This window comes from Andrographis paniculata, unplaced genomic scaffold (assembly GCF_009805555.1).
Source record: "Andrographis paniculata isolate CXL003 unplaced genomic scaffold, ASM980555v1 Contig18END, whole genome shotgun sequence".
In the NCBI taxonomy this organism is placed as follows: domain Eukaryota; kingdom Viridiplantae; phylum Streptophyta; class Magnoliopsida; order Lamiales; family Acanthaceae; genus Andrographis; species Andrographis paniculata.
The window spans coordinates 131,013-152,334 of NW_026137468.1; the positions used below are offsets into that span (position 1 = coordinate 131,013).

A 21,322-nucleotide genomic window follows, 5' to 3' on the forward strand; every position below is an offset into this window, starting at 1 on the left:
TGGTTGGTGACTCACTGAAGCCTTTTTGATCGATCTAGTCTAATCTGTCATCCAAGGTTCGTTTAGGGTGGGGTTTGGTTTTCATTCTATTAAATTCGTCAGCCAAATGTAGACTCACCAACAACATTATAAGAAAAACACATAGAGTAGAAAGAATATTTGTAGGTTATTTCTGCCGATTGGATTTTTAGTGTGTATGGTATTATAGTATGGTCGGCATAGGCACAACACAACACCAGACCATGACATTGATAGATGGATAGCACTAACACCTCCCATCCCACCCTTCTCTCTCTCTCTCTGTGTGGAGCCTATCTTACAATCGAATCTATCCGCCTATCTATCTTCCAATTGCGTGTGTGGTGTGTATCAGAAACATACATACATCCATGATGGCTTCCCTGTTTGCATCAGCGCCACCATTTGTGTCTCCGTCTCGCCCCGCCGCAGCAAGAAGCAACTACTACGCCTTCTTATCTTCACAGGCTCCGCCGCCACCAAATCAGACCGCCGCCACTCCACCAGCTCAACATGAGCTTAGTGCTGCTGCTGCTGCAGCTGCAAATCATTCAGCACAGCCTCCAAATGTGGTCGCGGGGGGCCAAAGTTGTTCTACTTCTGTAGAGCCCAAACCAACAATAACTACTGCTGTGGATTCTACCGACTGGATCGCATCCACATTAACGAGGCGGTTTGGGATTGGAGCTGGTCTGGCATGGGTTGCCTTTCTTGCCGTCGGTGTCGTGTCTGAACAAATCAAGACCCGACTCGAAGTTTCACAGCAAGCCGCCAACACCAGGTATCAATTAATTAATTAGTTAATAACCGTTGGTATCGATTAATGCTAACCTGTTATTAGTACTACTACTAATCCTTTCATTCATTACTTGCTTATGCATGAACCATTGTTATTATTACGACCCTACACTGACTCATGAACAACTAACTCGATCCCCCATAATTCTTCATGAATGATTTCATCATTCATCCATTCATTCCCTCAGGGTAGTTGAGGAGCAAGAAGAGGTCATTTTGCCCAGTGGGATCAGGTACGTATGTATGAATGTCACCAATCTACACAGCACAGGACAAGACAACACTAGTGCCTGTCTCCCCTCCCTGTATATCAATCATCATCTCATCAGATACACGCTCACTCACGCTATGGCTGGCTGGGTTTGAATATGATATGATCAGATACACCGATCTGAGAGTAGGCGGGGGTGCGTCTCCGAGGAGCGGGGACTTGGTGGTGATGAAACTGAAGGGCAGCGTGCAGGGGAGCGGAGAAACATTTGTGGACACATTTGAGGAGGGGGAGAGGAGGAGGGCGTTGGCTCTGGTGATGGGGTCAAGGCCCTACAGCAAGGGTGTGTGTGAAGGCATAGAGTATGTGCTGGGCAGCATGAAGGCCGGCGGGATACGGAGGGCCGTCATTCCCCCCTCTTTGGCCTTCGGGGAAGAAGGCGCTGATTTTGGTTACGGTGATGCCGGCATCCACCACATTCCTCCCTTTGCCACCCTCGAATACCTCGTCCAGATAGACACCGTCTCCACTGCACCTTCATGAATGATCCATCATCAAATGGACGGACGGACGGAGGGACACGCTGACATACTCTCCTCTCCTCTCCTCCCCTCCCCCCTCCCCTCCACCGAGTAGGAGGAGAAAGAACCCTAAATGGATAGAAATAGTCGTCTAGAATTGGGGGCTGCTGCTGCTGCTTATCTGCACACACCTCCCTCCTCCTTCTGTCATCAATACATACATACATGCATATCTGCATGTCCTATTGTTATACTATTAATTATTATTGCCTTGTTATGAAATGACCTACACATACACACCAAGTGATTAAGTTCGAGGGCAGCTAGCTATGCGAACCAGAGAGTAGTGAGCCTCTGATTAATTGTTGCATTGCATTGACTACCCAAATCGAATCTGGATTCAGGAGCGAGTATGCTGTCTGTCTGTCTACAACACGCATGCATGCATGCATCAAAACCCGACGGACAGATTAGATGGGATTGAATAATACTAATATAATTGAATCCATAATCATCTTCTTCAATCAATCAGTCAGGAATATTATTATGAGGAGGGGCAGCAATAAGGGCCTGGTGGTTTAGTGGCAGAAACTTGTCTTTGATCATCCTCCTCAAAACATATAATCTCTTCCTTCTTCTTCATCTTCATCTTCATCTGTGCCCCCCGTGTGTTGGGCGCTGCTGCTGCTGCCTCACAGTAACAGTCGCAGTGGTCGCCGCCAAGTTTAGGCTCCAGCAGGGCTTTGTTGCATGTGAGTTCGTATATCCTGGTGATCATCTGCAGAAAGGCCTCCTCCACATTGAGATTGTCCTTGGCCGAAGTCTCCAGGAAAGACAGGGATTCCAGCTGCGCCAGACTCCGCCCATCCTCCAGGTTCACCTCCCTCGAGTGGCCCCCTAAATCCGACTTGTTCCCCAGCAGGACCACCACCATGTCGCGGCCCCCAAACTCACGCAGCTCTTTCAACCACTTTCTCAGGCTCTCGAAGGATGATCGCCTGGTGATGTCGTATACCAGCAGAGCGCCCAGTGCTCCCCGGTAGTAGGAGCTGGTGATGGCTCTAAATCTGCACCACCTTCCTTAGCTTAGCTTAGATGATAGTACTACTACTATATATATGTTCATTCAACACTCAACACTATTATGTGATGCAATTATATTTGCAAGGGAGAAGCAAGTACTGCAATCTCATCAAATCACATCACATCCCATCACACTCAAACCAGATTAACAAGCAAATTCGATCAAAGAAGTGCATTCAAGTGGGGTGTGTGTGTGTGTGCGCGCGTGTGTATACTGTAAATTATAATAGGAGGGAGGGAGGCAGGCAGCCAGAATAGAATAGAATTGTACCGACCGCTCTTGGCCGGCAGTGTCCCAAATCTGAACCTTGACGAGCTTGTCGCGGACCTTGATGTTCCGATAAGCAAATTCAACGCCTATGGTGGGCTTGGAGTCCACACAAAACTCGCCCCTCGCAAACCTGGAGAGCAGGTTGGACTTCCCCACGGCCGAGTCCCCAATCAGAACAGCCTTGAACAGATAGTCGCACTCCTCGTCCAACGAGTAACCACTGCTACTACTATTACTATTATTTTCATTCTTCCTCTTGTTATTCGCCATCATATATAATATACCATCAGTGAACACACCTGTCCAATCTCAGACAGATCATGTGCCAACCAAGCTCAAGCTCAAGCTCAAGGTGGGGATGGGATGGGATGGGAGAAGCAGGATCCGGATCAGTGATCTAATTGGCAACAAGCTGATGGAGGAAGACTGTGCATGATGATGATGACTGCAAGACATAATAAATTCACTCATACATAGCTATAGCTATATATATATATGTGTGTGTGTGTGTGAGAATGATGGTAATGAAATGACTTGGATTTGTGAGTACAGAGAAAAAGTTCCCAAGTAATTGAACTCACAAGGAGCTAGGCAGGGCAGTTGAGGGGCATGTCCGTACGAGGGCTGTTGATCCGGTTCCGGGGAGGGGATACACGACGTGAGGTGATGATGGTGATGGTGGGCGGGGTCAGATGATCCTCCTCATGTTAGTTTACTGATGCCTTTGCCCTCGCCTCGCTCCTTCCTTCCTTCCTTAATGATTAGTGTCTCACCACCACCGTTCCATTTCATTAAGCAGCTCAGCTGAGCTAGCAATGTGCCAAACTCTGTAATTATGAAAGATCATTACAAAGACAAAGTTCAAAAATTGAAAACAGAGTGTTGATTGCCAAACCTACTACTCGCGCTTGGATTGGCTGACTTTACAGAGGGGAGTGATGGGGGCCCCGCGTTTGTTTTTGCACTTTTGTTTTAAAGTCTTTACATTTCTGTCTTTCTATCACGACCGGCCGGCCCATTAATATTTGGACACGTGAGAGAGAAACTTGGGGAGCAGTAGAAACAGATGGAGGGTGTGTTTGTTTGAACGGTTTGATTTTAAATTAAGATTTTCAATAATAAAAATTTTGAACGTGAACAGTTATATATATATATATAAGTGTTATGATATTTTTAGAACGTGTTTGTTCGAGAAATTGGATTGGATTTATACTTTTCATCCAATTTTTTTTTTCAAAAAACATCAATCAAACACTTATTTTTTATTTTTTATATTATACTAAAAATCAATTTTACATTCAAAACATTACATTATACAACTATTCAAATTCAAAATTTTTACTACTCAAATCCCAACTCAAAATTCAAACCCTAAACTCTAAAATTAATTTTAATATAATATAAAAATAAAAAAAAATATATTTAATTTGAAATTCTTTTAAAAAATTGAGTGAATAGTAAAGATGGACAGAAAATTCCCAAACAAGGCACACCCGCAATGGTGGATGATGGTAGGGACCATCATTCGGTCCGGTCAGTTCTAAACTTTGAATTATGATTGATTTTCGTTTTGTAAAAATCAGAATCAAATTCGAATAAAAAATTTACAAACCATATTAAACCTTTGATTTAAAAATTAACAAATCAATTTTTTTGAAACTTTTATAATGATGTTCGAGTTCATTCATTCAATTTATTTTTGATCATCAAGTCAGACTTAAGCACCATGCATTCTGAGATAGGTGATAGATCCCATCCCTCCATCAAGCATCAACAATAATAATGATGTTGAATAAAGAGCGAATGGAAGTAGGAGAGGGAAGGCGGTAGCTTTGCTTAAGACCAAAGTTAGAACAAAAAATAAAAAAGAAACTCTTAACCACAAATTATTGAGAGAAAGCAGGCCCACGGCCATGCCCAATGCCTTGCCGCATTTACAAGCAAATATGATAGATGACGATCATTTGCCAACACTCCCTCGCTCTCACTCCCTTTAGACTTTTCTAGTTTTGAAGAATTACCGATTTGTATAAAAAAAAATTGGTATCTTATTTAATATTTTTATAGAAACATATATAATCTTCTGCAATCTGCACTTAGTTGTTAATTTATTGTGATTGCACGCCACAAAATAACATGACCCAACCCAAGAAGATGTCTTCGGCCTGCCTGCCTGGTTTGGTGGGCTTGGGCTTGGACTTGGACTTGGGTTTCAATAAGGATCCTGAACCGACGACAATGGCCGGCCGGTCGGGTCGCTTGCTTTTAATGCATTAGCATCCTCGCCACGACAGCGCGCGTATGCGTCCACACACGAAACAAACATTAAATAAATAAATAAATAAATAATACTACTGGTATTAATGAACTAATTAATTAATTGAACAACTCCCTTCCTACCGCCAATCCTATCCTAATTATATAATATAATAGGAGGGGAGTAGCTGTAATATATCTACACAGCAGCACACGCGTCCCAATTGCGGAGCACCACCGCAACGATGCTCTTCTTGTATCGTATCCACGCGGACTGTTGTCATGAGATGAGATGAGATGAGTTGGCATCTGTGTCCAGATTCCAATCCCAATCCTTTGCCCTTCCTACCCCTCTCTTTCGTATCGTCTATGGAGGGGACGGACACAAATCACAATCAATCTCTACCACTGGCTCTGTAGTATTTATATTCATAGCAGGTCAGCAGCAGCAGCAGTGTATGCCTGTATGTATATAACAAACACACACACACACGAGCAGGCACAGGAACAGCGAGTTGAGTTGAGCTGAGCTGACAAGTATAATTAATTATGTCGTCGGTCTCCGGCAGCGGCAGCGGCAGCGGCAGGCCTTCGCTCTACCTCCAGAACATGGACCAAGTCCGACAAGTGTTCCATCGGTTCGATGCCGACGGAGATGGCAGGATCTCCTCCCAGGAGCTCATCGGAGTGCTCAAGGCCCTCGGATCCTCCTCCGAGTCCGACACCTCCCCGGAGGACGTCGCCAAGATGATGGAGGCCATAGACACCGCCGAGGCCGGCCACATTAACCTCCAGGAATTCGCCGCCTTCTGCAGCCCCGATTCCGACCCCTACAAACCCAAATCAGCCGACGCCGGCGGCGAGAAGGAGCTGAGGGAGGCCTTCGAGCTCTACGACCGCGACCAGGACGGTAAGATCTCCGCCGACGAGCTCCACCAGATACTCACGCGCCTCGGCGAGACCTGCTCCCTGCAGGATTGCGCCGGGATGATCCAGGCGGTGGACTCCAGCGGCGATGGCTTCGTCAGCTTCGACGAGTTCAGGAAGATGATGACCACCAACAAGAAGTAGCAGCAGCAGTAGCAGTGAAGACTTAATAACTTGCTACTCCACTTAGTAAGAGTTGATCAAGAAGTTACAGTTACTTCAAGTTATTTTTCTTTCTTCCAACTAAAGACTCAAGGTTGACTTTTTTTTTTTTTTTTTTTTTTTTTTACACACGATTGATCGACTTCCGTTTTAAATAATATTGTATCTTAACACCCTTAACGTTTACGTGAATCCGTCATTTATTTTATTTATTATCGTATCAAATAGATATAATTTTCGAAATTATTATATTGTGATAAAAAACTTTTTCACTTATCACTAATTTTTTAAATTGTAAATCATTTTTAAGTGAGTGAGATTATTTACATCATTTATATGGTATCAATACCTTAGGGAATTCGAGTTTCACCGTCTCCTATTTGTCATAGTTTACGAATTTAGTTTGATGGCGTTTATTCTGTCATTCTATCCCAAGAGGAGCGTGGTTAATGACTTCCCTTTATAAATAAATATTTAAATGATGTTGTATCTTACTAATTTAAACGGTCATTTATTTAATATAACCTGCGCGATCGAACTCCCTAACCTCAATCCTATCTTGCCAAAGAAGAGCTCAACTACACACGCTCGCTTGGCCCACTCACTCGCTCACTCACTCACTCTTGAGTGATTGATCGAATGAATAATGTTGCAGCAGCACAATATCAAGGAGGGGAGGAGCAGGCAAAATATAATGAATTGAGTCGGTGAGTGTGAGTGAATCACGGCTGCATTGTGCTGGATCTATCGAATTGAGTTGAGGTGAATTAGCAGCAGCAGCTAGGGGCAGAAGGTGAGGAGGTAGGTTGCCGGGCCCGGGGGGCGGGTGCAGATGGCGATGCTGGTGGGGTCGTCGTAGGCGTAGGAGTAGGCCCTGGGGCAGGCGGCCTTGACAATCCAGGAGTAGAGGGTGGGCTTGCATGACTGCGGGGTGCCGAAGCTGCCGGTGCAGCAGTACCTGGGGCTCTTGAAGGCCAGGCACGCGCTCTTGCACCCCACCACTGCCCTCCCCGACCTCACCTGCAGCCCCGCCGGGCATATCCTGTTCAGGTCCCGCATGCATCCCGCCACCCCGCACTTGCCGCCTAATGGATGGACGGACGGATGAATGAATGAATACTGCAAACGAGTCGATCAATTAAATACTGTGTACAATACCATACCTGATCCCCATATGGGCACTATGGCAATGCCCAGGTTGAAGCCATCCACCAGGCTCACATCGTAGAAGTCCCGGTCGCCACCCAGCGTAATCTCGGCCAGCGTTGCGGGTGGGGTGCCCCCAAGGCCATTGCAGAGAAGGGCACCCCCGCAGTCGCCGGTGGCGCAGCGCCCTCTCCCGGCCGCGTCGAAGGTGCAGCCCCGGCGTCCCCAGATGCGGCCCGACCAGCCTGGGGGGAGTTCCAGTGTGTACCATTTGTTGGGGAGCAGATTGAACCCACCCCCGGCCAGGACCGGCTTTCCCGCAGTTGGCTGGATGCCTGGCCACACCGGGTATCTGCAATGGTTGTACACGGTCATCGTGGATCCTGACGCCGCCGCATCCACTACTGCAGCACATATATATATATAAATAGCCAGATAAAAAGCTAACAACATCATTCCATTCCATTCATACCTGGTGAGATAAGGAGGAGGGTAGGGATGGAAAGAAGCAGCGAATGGAGGAGGCGGCTCAGATGATGAAGACGAGGAGGAATCAGCATGTATGTATCTATGTATGTATGTACGTTTGATGGCAGGGCAAATGGCAAATACAGAATAAGAGAATTAGAAGAGGGGGAATTAAAGGAGTGACTTGAGTACAGTTGAGTCATGAGGAATCCCTCTCCCTTATATAATTGCCTTGATTAAGAAGAAGATTAAGTAGCACCTGCAGCACCAGCACCAGCACCTGCACCTGGTGGAATGGAAATGCTGGGAGTGGGATCAATGCAGACATGTATAATAAAGACGTATTATTTGTTAATAATTACAACGTGTGCTAAAATTAAGCATTGTATATGCTGTATGAGACTAAATCATGTGATGTTAAGTTATGTATTGTATTTGTATTATATTAATATACACTCTTGTTATCATGATATCTATGTAAATTACCCACAGCCCTTATGAAGCAAATTAAGTGTTTATTTCTTCTATGAACTTATGAAAATAACATCAACGAAAATATGCGTTATTATATGCTAAGAAAAACAGATGAATCTATTCTTAAAGCAAATTTGTGTTACTCATTCAACAATAGGATCAAAATTTATAGGTTTGGTTGGGACGGGCAAGGAAGCATAATGATTTTACCATTTGATTTACAGAATTTCATTATGGAGGAAATCGATATCACTCATCTCTATTTTGTATGTCATAGTGCAGTAACTATGACTAAGATATATAGCGGAATCTATAATGTGAAATCTAGACATAAAGGTGTTCGACACGGAACGAAAGACACAGCATGATTTGTGAGTTGATCAAGAATGGAGTGCCGATTCCAACGCACCGTGGCGATGAGATTGAAAAGCGCGGCAAGCAGACCACACCACAATTAATTAAGCGGCATGCCATTGTCAGGTGGGGTTCGGGAGCAAAAGCTACTAATTAATTGGTATGCACGTATGTACGTATATATAAACTGATCAGCTTGAGTGAGTTAGTGAGTGGGTGGGCGGTACTGCAGCTCAGCATCAGCATCAGCATCAGAATAATATCAATCATCTACACATATATGTATGTATAATCGTATCCTCAACCATCATCTGATCCAATACCTAATTATCTTATAGGAATTATTTAATTCCTCCTGCTGGGTCGGTGGAAGGGATTAATAGTCAGTGTTTACAGCATCCAATTACTCATTGCTCTCACCACATATAGACATATATATATCACCATCTATATTGATTGATTATAGTAATAATGTCACTCTTATTAGCTTCTGCTGATGCAACACAAAGAATAATAATTCAATCAATCAATCATCATCATCATCATCGTCAAATTATATATGCAATAGTGTTTCCATTACACTTCATTGTGTAGCAAGCCTACCTTGGCTACACTAGTCATACCCTGATGGATCCTGGAAGAGATGATGCAGCGATCCCACAAATCAGCATCCATGCAGGCATATTTTTAACTGATTAATTAATTGTGAGATACATACTACAAATTAATTATTGATGATGATAGCTAGCTCGTGCATCCACCTCTTCAAATGAATTGATTATTCATGAAGCTAGCTAGCTTGAATCCTCCCTCCCTGCTCCAACTTTCTTTGATCGATATCTTCATGATGCAATGGATCTATGCATGTCAGGTGTGTTCACTGACCTTAACTTGCTTTCTTAATTCATAAACTTGAGATGGATGGATGGATGGATGGATCTAGATAGGCTGATCGGATCAGATTCATACCCCCAACACAATGTAGTAAACAAGCGTAATAGGCAGCGCAATCAGCATCCCAAATATCACACTGCATGCAAATACATACATACATACATACATACATATATAGATGCAGTCGTCAAAAGTATAAAGGATCGTCATGCAATTTATAAAATATAGAAAAAATTTTCGCTGGATTTGAAAACCACGTAAGAATTATGAACAATTTTGCTTTATAAATAAAAAGGAGGGAGGGAGGGGTACTTACGCAGTGCTGAGAATATCAGGATGGAGGCTGTACTCCTTGGCAAACACGAAGGGGACAATCCCTTGAGGTAGAGCAGCCTGCAACGACGTGCATGAGTCTATCTCTCTCTCTCTCTATATATATATGTTGTACGCACGCAGTGCACTGGTAATGTACGATGTCATAGTATAGTATAGTATGCAATGTACAATTAATTGATTAAGTTAGTTAATAATGGCAATATTGGCATGCACCTGAACAATGGCAACTCGCAAGAGAACACCGCGCAGGCCAACGACAGTGGAAGCAGCAGCCATCACAGCAGGACCTGCCACGAACCTCACACCCATTGCAAGACCTGCCACTGAGTTCCCACATGATATGATCCTCGGCTGCAGCGCCATGAACAGCCCCAGGCTGAACATGGCCATGCCTAACCCCGCATCCGACACTATGGAGATGGACTTTGAGAGAATGGCAGGCATTGCGATGTGCCACCTAACATAATAGTATAATATATATAATTTGATGAAGGAGTTCTGTTCAATATAGTATATACTAGTTCATATCGATTTCATCTCATGATTGATATGTCTGGGACCGACCTGAATGAAAGCAGAGCCCAGGCTATCCCAATTAAGCTGGAGTAAGTGTTGGGGTTTCTGATGAGTTTTCTCCACACCATCACCAAAATAAGCCTTGTCATTACACTTGCAGGCACTGCCAACCCACCCCCTTTCACTTTGCTCACTGCTGCTTTTTCTTCTTCTTCTTCTACTTCTTCTACTCTAAACCTCATCGCATCTGCATCTGCATCACCATCTCCATCTCTCCCGGAGTATTCCTCTCCATTTTCCCTTTGCCCCTCTACCTCCTCTAGTACTTCTACCAAAGTCGTATTCATTTAGGGTGTTGTTTGTTAATTAGCTGGCTAGAATCAGAAAAATAACATCGCTGGATAAGATTTGATTAAATAAAGGTCGTTGTACTTGTACGTACCTTTTCCAGGAGGAGACGCATGAGGAGCTGCTGCTGCAACTCTAACTTCTTTTCCATTAATATCATCATGCCCTTCAAATGCTCCATAACCGTGCCCTCCTCCGAACACGTCAGAAACTGAAACTGCTGGAGAGGCACAGGCACTTTGCCTGGAGCTCCAAACAAACATGTGTAGGTCTTTCCCACAATATTCTTCCCTACTCTGCTGCTGCTGCCTCTTGGCTCCAATATTGGCTTCTTTACCTACAGTAGTATTTGGTGGGGGATAATGTGTATGTGTATGTGCATTGTTACTCGTTCCCTGATGGGTGTAGAACCAGCTTAGCTTATGTGCAGTACTTTCCTCTTCCAGGTTTGAATTAGCCCTTGGAGTTGGAGTTGGAGTTGGCGGCCCTGCAGGGAGACCATAAGCATCATCATGTGCCCCAAAATTGGAGCTCCTGCCGACGGGGTAGAAATGATCCGAGTGATTAAAACTAGACCCTCTTGGGGTCGGGTTTCTGGAGGACCCCAGAGAGTAAATCTCAGCATTGGTAAGATTGGAAGGCCTGCAGGGAGCGGTGGAGGAGGAAGAGAATCCAATAGACGACGGCGACCTTCTGGAATAAATATCGGATCTTGAGGCATTGGACCTCCTGACAGTGACGTGGAGTTTCCCGTCCTCCTTGATCTCGGCCTCCGTCTCCAAAGGGTGGCGCCTCCCGTCCAAGGACGTGACCTCAGAATCAACGCGGATGGCGGCGATGGAGGCTCCAGCTGGCCCCGGGAACTGCTCAGAGATGAGGATCCTGGCAGCCCTGTACTCGAAGAGGAAGAGCATCAGAGTGTACCAGATAATGCACTGCAGCACGACAATCTGCACCATCAGGCCAGCCGAGAAGTCTCCGTACATGCCCCTGAGCAGAGGGATTCCCATGACCAGGGTGTTGGGGAGGGTTGAAAGGGAGAAGAGCGTGATTGCCCAATCCAAGCAGCCCCCGCTCCTCCTCCCGGACTTGCTCAGGTGACACCAGGCGGCGAGCAGCCCCAGGACCATGAGTTTTTGGAGCGTGTCGGCGCCCACGAACCTCAGGTTCATCGCATACGGATCATTCGTGGCTATGAAATGAAAAGAGAGGAGAGGGACTGCAAATAGCGCCACGAAGCGGTTGATCCCGGAGCACTGGTCAGGCGTGAAGATTTTCCACCACTTGACAGAGCCGTAGGCTAAGATCATGGCTACATACAGCGGCACCACTGCGGTCATGACGTGGTAAAAATCAGATGCAGTGATCATATCTTGGGTGGTTCTCTGGACAGGACAGATGAAAGCAGCAGTTAGTTAGTTAATTAGTTAATTCACTCTTGGAGCCTGAGAAAAGAAATGGATCGGATTCGAAGAGAAGAGAAGTAGAGAAGAGGGTGGGTTCATGTGTCTTGGTTGATAAGAGAAGTATAATTGTGTGGAAAGCAGAGCAGAGAAGAGAAAGAGAAGAGAAGAGAAGAGTATAATCATAATGTGCTGGCTGGGGTATGCTCTATATATATGTATGTACGTATGTCAAGTCAAGTCACTCAGTGAATTCCCTCCCCTTCTAACAAGTGTAGTGTAGTGTAGTAGCAGCAGCAGTAATAGTAGTGTTAGCATTAAAAGTATAGAGAGACAACCACCACCACCTCCAAACCCGATTACAAGCAGCACCTTCAGCTTCATTTTTACCCCGTCTTGAGTTAAGATGACATTTTCATGGACCACACATGTATGTATGTATTTTCCCAGAAAAAGATTACTCGTCCAAGTCCTGTTTAACCAAGAAAAATATGCTTGCTACTAGTACTATTATTTATCATGCTCCGCTTCAAAATGCAATTGGGAGAATTGTATTCTATTCTATTCTCTATCATATCATATCCTATCCTATTTTATTCTCTTCCTAAAAAGTTGTAATCGTGTATGTGGGGTGTGTTGTCTGTGTTTGATCTCTGTACTAAGTCTCTCCTGTTGTTAGAGCATGTGTAATAGAGTTTAGCAAAAAAGTGCAGTGTTGACTGATTTAGGGCTGATCTGTCCATTTTTATTTTGTGATACAATCCATTCCAAGAAACAAAACAAAACAAAAATGAATGAGATCTCATGAGCTTTAACATGGCCTCATCTGCCCCAAGTAGCTTCCAAATTATCTCATGTCTCCCCCTACAAAAATGAAGCAATTGTGTAATTTAGTTATTTTTTCTTTATAGAAAAAGTGAACAATGCCTATGAGATTGATTACCAACCAGCCATCCCAAGTCGAAGCATATGCAGTAATAGCTTTATCAAAGGCCTTCTCCATTCAAGAAGGCTAAAATAAAAAATATCTATGCAATAATACAGTTTTCAAAACTATTTTGATAGACAAACTTGGCTGCAATAAATGGATCAAATTTTAGGGCTGAACGTATCATAATTTCAAACTTTGGAAGTCTCAATTTACTTATCACATGTCTTGGTATATTAGCAACTACGGATTGTCCCTATTTTCTATTTTCGTCCGTTCCACATAACTTCTCCATTCTATTTTTAAAAATATAATTATGCATTTTAATTGTCATTTTAAATTTTAAATTTTATAATTTACTTATGTTAATTTTAATCTATAATTATTTTTACTAAATAATAATTATTTTTACTAATACATTTCTTTGATTACTTACTGATTATACTTTCCCTAAATTCTCGTATCTACGCTAATAGTCCCATATTTTCTGGGAGGGAGGAAGTAATAATAATAATAATAATACATGTACAATAAAAATAGTTTAACTCAAAAAAAAAGAAAAACAAACACACACCACCACCTGGCGGCTGGCTGGAAAAAATCGGGGCGGGTGTGGGGCGGGCGGGGTCAAATGCTTAAATTTCTTGTTTTGGAAGGACTACAACCCCCGATACCTCTCTCTCTCTCTCTCTCTCTCTCTCTCTACCAAGCTCCGGCACGCGATAAGCATAAGCACCGGCCATTATCATGTCAATCGAGATCAAACTCAGCCGTTCCAACCGTATCTATCGCCCCAATGTTTGCTTCTCTCTCTTCTTCTGTTTGGCTACATGTTTCTACTGATTTTTTTATAATTTGCTGTCTATGATAACAAATCGATCTTGTTTGTGTATGCCTGAGCTGAATATTTGTTAAAAATGTAGGAACCTCTGCAAGGCAAGGTGATCACGAAATTAAGCTCACCAATCTCCCATCAGTTTATTCGCCTTACAATTAGTGCATCTGTCAATTTGCAGGTCATTTCTCCCTTCGCCCCCTCTCCCCTCCTTTCCCTTATTAGATGTTTTCTACTTGTTTCATTATTCTCGCGTTTAGAAAATTATCGTTCTTAGATAGACCAAAATTTGGCTTCTTCTAAATATTTATGTCGCAATTACCTCAACTCCTCTCTCCTAGGTTCGCGGGGGATCCGCTGGAGTTATTGAGTCTCTGTATGGTGTCATTAAGCCAATCCCCATTGCGTAAGTTTCCCCTTTTTTCTGAATGTATAGAAAGTCCTATACGATTTTCATTCTGCCAATGTTTGGATCGTTTAATTTGTTTGTTTTGGTGTATGTTCATTTTTGTTTCTCCTGTTCATAGCCTCCTGCTCTACATCTATTTTTAGTGTATTTGTCACCAGTATGTGACTTTCATTTGTTTATTTACGCTGAAAATAAGAGGTTCTATTAGATGCAGAAATATATGTCACAAACATAACATAAAAATAAAATAAAATTCACTTACAATCAGTGATCAAGACGATGATATTATTATTGTTGTTATTTTTTTGAACAAACAGGAAGAAGGTTTTTGATATTCAATCATCAGGAAAGAGTCAATCCGGTACAACGGAGGTATGGTTAAACCGCTCATAAAGATACTATGAAATGTCTGCACATACGACTAACAAGTTGTCAAACATGTTTTAAATAAAGGAATAATTTTCTTTTCAAAATTGTCTCCCTAATTTCTTGAGCAGTTTAAGCTAGCTACACTTGTAATCTGTAGAAGAGTATATTAGTTTATCTAGCTATGAGGAGCCTAGTAAATATGGACAAAAGAAGCCTCTCGAACTTTCTCGTCATTTTCTCTTATATATTTCTCTTTATTTATTTATTTAGAGAATATACTTAGTTAAGTGTTAACCTTATCTAAGATTGTTCAAGTACATGACTAGCATCATTTTTTTAAAGGTAAAAGGGGAAAACAATGAGAATACAAACTATCCTGATGAGGAATTCAGAGTTCTAGATACTTGGGTTTTTGCCTATCACTGATCTTTTGGGATATGCTTGTTCAAAACTGACTGAGTATAGATGATGTAGAAGGGGATCTGGATTTGCCTATATACCAAACTACACAGCTGTGTACCATTGAAATTGTATAAAATGATTCAAACGTGCAGGTTCTGCAATTTTGGTGTGGGAAATTGAAAAGTAGAAGATGCTTCTCTTTTTTTTTGATCGGAAGTAGAAGTTGATTCTTTCAAGCTAGAATGTAGTTTTAGAGCAGCTTGAATTTATTGTAGCGTTATGATGAAATAATTATGGTTCTCTTACAAGCTTGAAGCATCATCAGATTATTATATTTAATGCAGTGTTCTATTTTTCATTTCTTGATTGGTGAATTTAGATGGCCCATCTGTTTTTTAGATACCTTTTTCTGTAATTCTGAAAGATCCAAAACAAGAGAATCAGGAAAAGTTTTATGAAACCTTCCACGGAGGCAATATCAACATCCAGGTAATTTTGCTGTATGCACACTTTTTCCCTTTTGTATTTTCGGATTTAGGTTGCTTTCAGTTGGTTTCTAGAAATATCCTGTTTTTAATAAATGGCATCATAGTATCTGGTAACTGTAGACATAGTGAGAGGATACTTGCACAAGCCTTTGTCGGCAACAATCGAATTCATTGTTGAAAGTGAAAAAGGTACAACTTTACTCATTTATGTATTTGAATTTGTCATATGCTTGTTGTTCTGTACTTGTTGACTTTTTCTCTCTAATAATCATCTCAGACAATCTTCCAGAGAAACCAGTTCCTCCAGAACTGATCATCTTTTATATTACCCAGGACACCCAAAGGCATACATTACTTTCTGAACTAAGAAAAGGTTGGGGGTTGTTGCTATTTTCCTTGTATATTTTTGTTCAATTTCATAGTTATGTTTTTGAAGAAGCTGAATGTGAAAGGTGAACTAAGAAATATTGAAAACAATGATCCCAAGATTGAGTGAGAATAAGCCATTTATATATCTACTTGAGGATTCGTGCATATGAAAATGCCCCTGACTCGATGGAAGATGTTTTGATAGCATATCTACATATACGATACATTGGAGTTTGTTTAGTCAGACCCTTTTTTTTAAGAAATTTACTCCTGCACATAACTGAATTTTAATACAGGCTGTTTATAGAGGACTCTCTTTTGAATATTATGCATTTCACTTTTAATAGTTGAATTGATGTATCTTGTAGTTGAGATATATTTTCATCCATGCATCTGTGAACCATACGATGCACCTGGATGTTGAATATTCTGAGAACTTAAGTCACTGCCCTACCGTGAATAGGTGGTTTCCGAGTGACGGGGAGAATCTGTACTCAATGTTCATTGTCAGATCCTGTTGGTGGGGAGTTGACTGTTGAAGCATCTTCCTTTCCTATTCAATCCATAGATATGCATTTGCTTCGAGTGGAATCAATTTTGATTGGAGATAAGATAGCAACTGAAACATCTCTGATACAAACAACTCAGGCATTCAACTTGCTCCTAGCCCATCTATTCTGTGTTTGATATGTTGATATACAACCACCCCCACCCCCCCCCCCCCCACCCCTTCCCCTCTCTTTTAATTAATGTTTCATTCTCTTGTTAGATAGCAGACGGGGACGTGTCTTGTGGCTTGACTCTGCCTATTTATATCATTCTTCCACGACTATTGACTTGTCCGACAATTTTTGCTGGGTAAGTATTTGATTGCGCAATTTCACTTCTTGGTTTATACTCCCGCAGTCCGCTAAAATTAACCCATTTTTGGCTCGGCACGGGAATTAAGAAAAGTGAATATTTTATTGAAAAAGTGATAGGTAGTTGAGGGTATTTTTGAAATTTTAGTTAAAAAGTAAAGTAAATGAAGATAGATAATGTAATAAAGTTAGTGGTATTTGTTATAAATAAGTGTTGAATTGAGGGTAATAATTAAATGTTGATTTGTTTACTTTGTCAAAATTAATAATGGGATAAATTTAGTGGACTAAAAAGAAAAATGAGAATAAATTTGGCTGACGGAGTGAGCATTTGATTTCTTAGTTTTATGAAAAAATTGATGGTTTGCACGCATAAGAGCAATAACAATGACCTATTTGTAGAGGCCATCTTAGATGTTTTAGAAACTTTTATTCTGACACTGGCAAAATACACTACACAGTGGCTCAATTTTGGAGGCAAAATCTTTTATGGCATCGACGATGCCTCGTGAAGTCAAGGCAGCATTGACGGATTTTTTCACTCCATTTTCTCTTCTTCTCTTCATTCTCTCCAATCTTTCTGGAATGAATCTTTCTGCAATTGTCCACAAAATGAAAAACTTACCTACTACATACACATATATGTATACATAGAGAGGTAAAAACAGACCTTTAATAATTTTACCAGTGCGCGAGAGGGAGAAGGGAGGGAGAGGGAGGAGAAAAAACCCATCTACTACATATATGTATATATAGAGAGAGAGAGAGACAGAGAGAGAAAGTAAAAACAAACTTTCAAATAATTTTGGGAAAAAGTCATTTTGCTACACACACAGGGGCACACACACATATATATATATATACACACGTAGAGGGAGAGTAAAACAGACTTTCAAATAGGTGCGATTCACTGGCTGAATTTTGGAAAAAAGTTGTAGGGAGAATTTGACGAGGAAGAAGAGGGAGATGTGAAAGCCATTGTACAATTTTTATTTATCCTTCCCTTGAGATCCCTGTAGATTAAAACAAAGCTTTGACACGTAATATTTTAGAGGCATTTTTTCACTTAAATCCATTGTCATTGCTCTAAGCTGTGAGTTGACTTGGAGCAAGAAATGAGAAATAGGAACCTAAAAAATTGAATAGGGAAGCCGTAAAATGGACTTTCTCAAATGATTTGTCTTCCCTATTCTGTTGGATTTGGAGATATGATAATTACATAATTCTTATGGGAATTTACATTGAACGCAATTAAGGCAGTGAAACAATTAAGGGTCCTATTCTTTAATGGCATATTTTGTGTTGTTGCACTTTTTATATGTTGAGGAGTTAGCGGCTGTTTATAAATACTTACGAAGTGTTTGGATATCTTTCGATTTGAATTTGTTTTAATAGAGATAATAGGTTATGAACTTAATGGGTTAAATGAAAATTAGATTTGTAAATATGATGTGCTTTTTACTTTTTTTGGGTGGAAACAGCTATCATGTTCCAGTTACTGGTACCTAATTCAAGTCTTTCGTTTTTCTCAGTCCATTTTCTGTCGAATTCAAGATCATTGTCATGATAACATTCCAGACAGACATATCCAAGAAGCGGTCGAAGTCTGATCCCAAATCTCCTACGCCATGGGTATGTATGATTCTATGATTCTCTAAGGTGTAAGTGCATGCCAGTGGTAGCACTTATATTTTGTTTAGAATTACATGATTCTGTTTTTCCTTGGTTAAGTGGTGGCATCCTTTTGGCTCTGAGTTCAGATGGCAATGGAAAGTGTGCCGTTGGAACTGGTCCGCACAATCTGAGATCATAGGGAGAAGGTGTATAAGTTCACCCTCGTTTGGATTGGATGTAGTCAATTTCAATGGTACATACTGAAGTAGGTCGGTGGCAGTGTGTTACCTCTCTCACTCCCGCTCTCTCTCATTCATTCATTTATATAAACATGATTTTCATTTCTATAGAAAAGCTGGGGTGCATTCTTTGTAAGCAGATCTCACATGGGAGTGAAGTTGATGATGTGGTGTGGCGGTGAAGAACAAGTGAACAACACGTCTTGAACTATTTAGCAGTTTGATCTGTAGGGACTTTCTCTAATGCTCAGGCAACTCCTCCAAATCTCGTACTGTTTTGTTTGTGGTGTGCTAATGAGCTTATTGGAATTGTGGAAGACTAGACAAGCACCTGAAGGAAGGAAGGTTGGCTGGCTAAGCTGAAAATGCAAATACCAGGCATGCATGTATGCATACATCTCTAGTTGGCAAGAACGATATAAGCAAGCAGCATCCAATTTGGTTGGTTAGTTATACTTCCTCTCCAATTTTCATCAGTGGGCAATGCTGGTTTATAATAATAATAATAATAATAATAGTCAACTCACAACTCTAGCGTATGAACACGGGTCAGGAAAGAGGGTACCGAGAGATTATTAATAGACCCAAGAAAATGATTGGGATTTGTTCTCGTAAACCCTATGAGAGTAGTAGTAAGCACTAAGTAAGGTAAGGGGGGGGGGGGGGGGGGGTGGGAATTGAACGGACGAAACAGAGAGGGAAGTAGCGCTGTTTGGAACAGCCAGCTGCCTGCCCACCACCATGTACTTTAAGAGGTTTATATAGAGGTTGGTTGTTTAATTATTTCTCTACTAGTAAAGGCAAAAGCAAAAGGTCCAAAAAGAGCATAGCTGCAGCAGCAGCTCGTGGAGAAAAAAGCTGAAGACCCCCAAAACAAAATAAAGGTGCTTGGCCACTGATCTTGGTCTGGTCTGGTCTGGTTTGGTTTGGTTTGGTTTGGTTTCTGTACTAGTGCTAGAGCACAAGACTGCAACAGCGCTCCACCGCCGAGAACCGGCAGAGTACCGCCGGAGAGGATTCCTCGTGGTCCGCCGGGGGTAGAACCCTGCCGTCAGCGAACAATGCACGCCCATTTGTGTGCGCCTCCTGAACCAGCAGCTCCTGATCGAGTTCCACGGCCGAGCCGCCCCCGAATCTCCTCTCGACCTCCAAATACTCTCCGAGAGAAGCCCTTCTGGCGTCGGCGTCGTCCCTGCATAGCCTCCACCATCTCCGCCTCTGCCGCGCCGCCGCCGCTGCCGCTGCCGCTGCTCGGGTCTTCCTGGGGTTATTACCATTCTTGCTTCTCCGGGAAGAGGCCGATGGGTGGCTGAGGTTCTCCTGCTGCTGCTGCTGCTGCTGGTGGCGGTGCTGGGAGGAAGCCCTGAAGGTAATTGCTTGGAGGGTGACGCCCATCAGCGTCCCTAATGTGGTGCTCCTGTCGTGGAAGAAGGACCCCGTCGACTGCACACACATAACATAATATCCAAGCTTGTTCTTTACCCAGAAAGAAAGAAATGGAATTGAAATTGAAACTGAAAGGGGGGCAGGCGAGAGAGAGAGAGAGAGGAAGTAGAAAGAGTAGTACCTCGGTATCAAGATCAGAAGAGGACAGGGAAGAAACAGTCGGCGAAGAAGGCGGAGGCGCCAGATCATTCGCAGGATCAAACATGCTGCCAGATCAGATCAGATCTACTCTATACTTGTATTCGACGGATATGCGTTTCCTCTGATCTGTGTATCACGGCTAGAGAGGAAGAGGGGGAGAGAGGAGTTAAAAAATGATGTGCTGGAGCAGGAGGAGGAGGAGGAGGCAGCATATAGCTTCTAATTTGGGGCTCTGCTGGCTGGCACACTGCCCCATCGCAATCATACTTCTAGTTTTCTTTCTTTCTATCTATCTACAATTAATTAATTTATTAAAGGAAGTAATGATCACATGTTCTTCTTTTGCGGGCAGACCACCACGATTAGATTTAGGGGGCAGAAGAAGAGATCTCTGGTCCTTGGTGTTATTATTATCATCAACAACAAATACAACACTACGACTTAGGTGTTCAATTATGACTAAGAGAGGGAGCATTGATTTCCATTTCCATTTTCATATGGAGAAGAGATTAGAGAGCAAGTAGGCTTGCCCACCCTCACCATTTTCATGATATATACGTCTGAGGCGAGGCAGGGTGATGCAAAGAGCAAGTGCAAGCAGGCCTCATTCAGACTATTATATATTGTGCTGCTGGACCAGTATTTCTCTATTCTATTCTATTCTAAGTTTGCTTGCTGGCTGGTTGGGAAGAAGAAATCCATTCCTCCACAAGGAAAAGGGAGTAAATAAGATGCTGTTGCAATGGAAGAGTGAGGGAAGAATGTCGGTCATATCATGTCATATATATCTATATATGCACATGTGTGTGTGTGTGGACAACAATGGACTCTACTAGGCTAAACTAAGCTAATCAGTTATCAGTGTCCACTGTCCCAGCAACCTTCCTTCCTTCCCTCCCTCCCTCCTCCCAATTATGTCATCATTATCTACTCTCACTGAGCTGCCTACTGCTGCTGCTTCTACTACTACTACTACATGAATCAATCAAATGTTTCCACTTCCTCTTGTAAAGAAGTTGTCTTAATTTTGTGCTTC

General features: G+C 42.3%; 7 protein-coding genes across 18 annotated transcripts; 3 read left to right on the forward strand and 4 right to left on the reverse strand.

The window, feature by feature from the left end:
- Positions 1–237: 237 nt before the first annotated feature.
- On the forward strand, positions 238–1,851 carry LOC127266542 (peptidyl-prolyl cis-trans isomerase FKBP17-2, chloroplastic). Its single transcript, XM_051296813.1, has 3 exons — positions 238–799; positions 1,005–1,049; positions 1,198–1,851. The coding sequence occupies exons 1-3, from the start codon at positions 390–392 to the stop codon at positions 1,568–1,570; spliced, it is 828 nt and encodes a 275-aa protein (XP_051152770.1). The 5' UTR covers positions 238–389; the 3' UTR covers positions 1,571–1,851.
- A 44-nt stretch (positions 1,852–1,895) lies between these two features.
- LOC127266550 (ras-related protein RABA6b-like) lies at positions 1,896–3,784 on the reverse strand. Its single transcript, XM_051296825.1, has 3 exons — positions 3,484–3,784; positions 2,907–3,347; positions 1,896–2,615 (listed from the first exon to the last, which is right to left on the reverse strand). Exons 2-3 carry the CDS (start codon positions 3,173–3,175, stop codon positions 2,093–2,095), a joined length of 792 nt encoding a protein of 263 aa, XP_051152782.1. The 5' UTR covers positions 3,176–3,347; positions 3,484–3,784; the 3' UTR covers positions 1,896–2,092.
- A 1,696-nt stretch (positions 3,785–5,480) lies between these two features.
- Positions 5,481–8,331, forward strand: LOC127239722 (calcium-binding allergen Ole e 8-like). Its single transcript, XM_051258001.1, has one exon. The coding sequence runs from the start codon at positions 5,708–5,710 to the stop codon at positions 6,227–6,229; it is 522 nt and encodes a 173-aa protein (XP_051113958.1). The 5' UTR covers positions 5,481–5,707; the 3' UTR covers positions 6,230–8,331.
- LOC127239158 (thaumatin-like protein) lies at positions 7,028–7,768 on the reverse strand. The gene is made up of 2 exons (XM_051257193.1): positions 7,411–7,768; positions 7,028–7,332 (listed from the first exon to the last, which is right to left on the reverse strand). Exons 1-2 carry the CDS (start codon positions 7,766–7,768, stop codon positions 7,028–7,030), a joined length of 663 nt encoding a protein of 220 aa, XP_051113150.1.
- An 870-nt stretch (positions 8,332–9,201) lies between the features above and the next one.
- Positions 9,202–12,580, reverse strand: LOC127239600 (probable auxin efflux carrier component 1c). The gene is made up of 5 exons (XM_051257834.1): positions 10,878–12,580; positions 10,484–10,763; positions 10,133–10,376; positions 9,900–9,976; positions 9,202–9,719 (listed from the first exon to the last, which is right to left on the reverse strand). The coding sequence occupies exons 1-5, from the start codon at positions 12,151–12,153 to the stop codon at positions 9,653–9,655; spliced, it is 1,944 nt and encodes a 647-aa protein (XP_051113791.1). The 5' UTR covers positions 12,154–12,580; the 3' UTR covers positions 9,202–9,652.
- A 1,183-nt stretch (positions 12,581–13,763) lies between these two features.
- On the forward strand, positions 13,764–19,170 carry LOC127239650 (uncharacterized). Of its 12 annotated transcripts, none has more exons than XR_007836195.1 (13): positions 13,764–13,912; positions 14,038–14,130; positions 14,291–14,355; positions 14,676–14,730; positions 15,529–15,618; positions 15,722–15,806; positions 15,895–15,990; positions 16,450–16,634; positions 16,756–16,844; positions 18,379–18,478; positions 18,578–18,729; positions 18,811–18,926; positions 19,023–19,170. XR_007836195.1 is itself a non-coding variant. In XM_051257906.1 (12 exons), exons 1-11 carry the CDS (start codon positions 13,862–13,864, stop codon positions 18,722–18,724), a joined length of 1,056 nt encoding a protein of 351 aa, XP_051113863.1. In that variant the 5' UTR covers positions 13,764–13,861; the 3' UTR covers positions 18,725–18,729; positions 18,811–19,170. The 12 variants fall into 12 exon arrangements, 6 of the variants coding, with proteins under 6 accessions (XP_051113863.1, XP_051113881.1, XP_051113872.1 ...); XR_007836196.1 differs by having other exon boundaries at positions 18,840–18,926; XR_007836198.1 differs by having other exon boundaries at positions 18,607–18,729; positions 18,811–19,170.
- Positions 19,171–19,380: 210 nt separating this feature from the next.
- LOC127239690 (uncharacterized protein At3g17950) lies at positions 19,381–20,642 on the reverse strand. Its single transcript, XM_051257954.1, has 2 exons — positions 20,267–20,642; positions 19,381–20,142 (listed from the first exon to the last, which is right to left on the reverse strand). The coding sequence occupies exons 1-2, from the start codon at positions 20,348–20,350 to the stop codon at positions 19,654–19,656; spliced, it is 573 nt and encodes a 190-aa protein (XP_051113911.1). The 5' UTR covers positions 20,351–20,642; the 3' UTR covers positions 19,381–19,653.
- Positions 20,643–21,322: the final 680 nt, after the last annotated feature.

Bases quoted from the DNA above. Each gene is read 5' to 3' on its own strand.
- LOC127239600 (XM_051257834.1), bottom strand. From the start codon at position 12,153: ATGATCACTGCATCTGATTTTTACCACGTCATGACCGCAGTGGTGCCG. The intron at 10,764-10,877 runs GTACGTACAAGT...CGACTTTGGTAG, and splicing joins TGCGTCTCCTCCTGGAAAAG to AAGTACTAGAGGAGGTAGAG. The intron at 9,720-9,899 runs GTAAGTACCCCT...ATTTGCATGCAG, and splicing joins CCTGATATTCTCAGCACTGC to TGTGATATTTGGGATGCTGA.
- LOC127239690 (XM_051257954.1), bottom strand. From the start codon at position 20,350: ATGTTTGATCCTGCGAATGATCTGGCGCCTCCGCCTTCTTCGCCGACT. The intron at 20,143-20,266 runs GTACTACTCTTT...ATGTGTGTGCAG, and splicing joins CTTCTGATCTTGATACCGAG to TCGACGGGGTCCTTCTTCCA.
- LOC127239158 (XM_051257193.1), bottom strand. From the start codon at position 7,768: ATGACCGTGTACAACCATTGCAGATACCCGGTGTGGCCAGGCATCCAG. The intron at 7,333-7,410 runs GTATGGTATTGT...TCCATCCATTAG, and splicing joins AGTGCCCATATGGGGATCAG to GCGGCAAGTGCGGGGTGGCG.
- LOC127239722 (XM_051258001.1), top strand. From the start codon at position 5,708: ATGTCGTCGGTCTCCGGCAGCGGCAGCGGCAGCGGCAGGCCTTCGCTC.
- LOC127266550 (XM_051296825.1), bottom strand. From the start codon at position 3,175: ATGATGGCGAATAACAAGAGGAAGAATGAAAATAATAGTAATAGTAGT. The intron at 2,616-2,906 runs GTCGGTACAATT...AAGGTGGTGCAG, and splicing joins GACACTGCCGGCCAAGAGCG to ATTTAGAGCCATCACCAGCT.
- LOC127266542 (XM_051296813.1), top strand. From the start codon at position 390: ATGATGGCTTCCCTGTTTGCATCAGCGCCACCATTTGTGTCTCCGTCT. The intron at 800-1,004 runs GTATCAATTAAT...TCATTCCCTCAG, and splicing joins CAGCAAGCCGCCAACACCAG to GGTAGTTGAGGAGCAAGAAG. The intron at 1,050-1,197 runs GTACGTATGTAT...TGATATGATCAG, and splicing joins ATTTTGCCCAGTGGGATCAG to ATACACCGATCTGAGAGTAG.
- LOC127239650 (XM_051257899.1), top strand. From the start codon at position 13,862: ATGTCAATCGAGATCAAACTCAGCCGTTCCAACCGTATCTATCGCCCC. The intron at 13,913-14,037 runs GTTTGCTTCTCT...TTAAAAATGTAG, and splicing joins ACCGTATCTATCGCCCCAAT to GAACCTCTGCAAGGCAAGGT. The intron at 15,807-15,894 runs GTACAACTTTAC...TAATCATCTCAG, and splicing joins CATTGTTGAAAGTGAAAAAG to ACAATCTTCCAGAGAAACCA.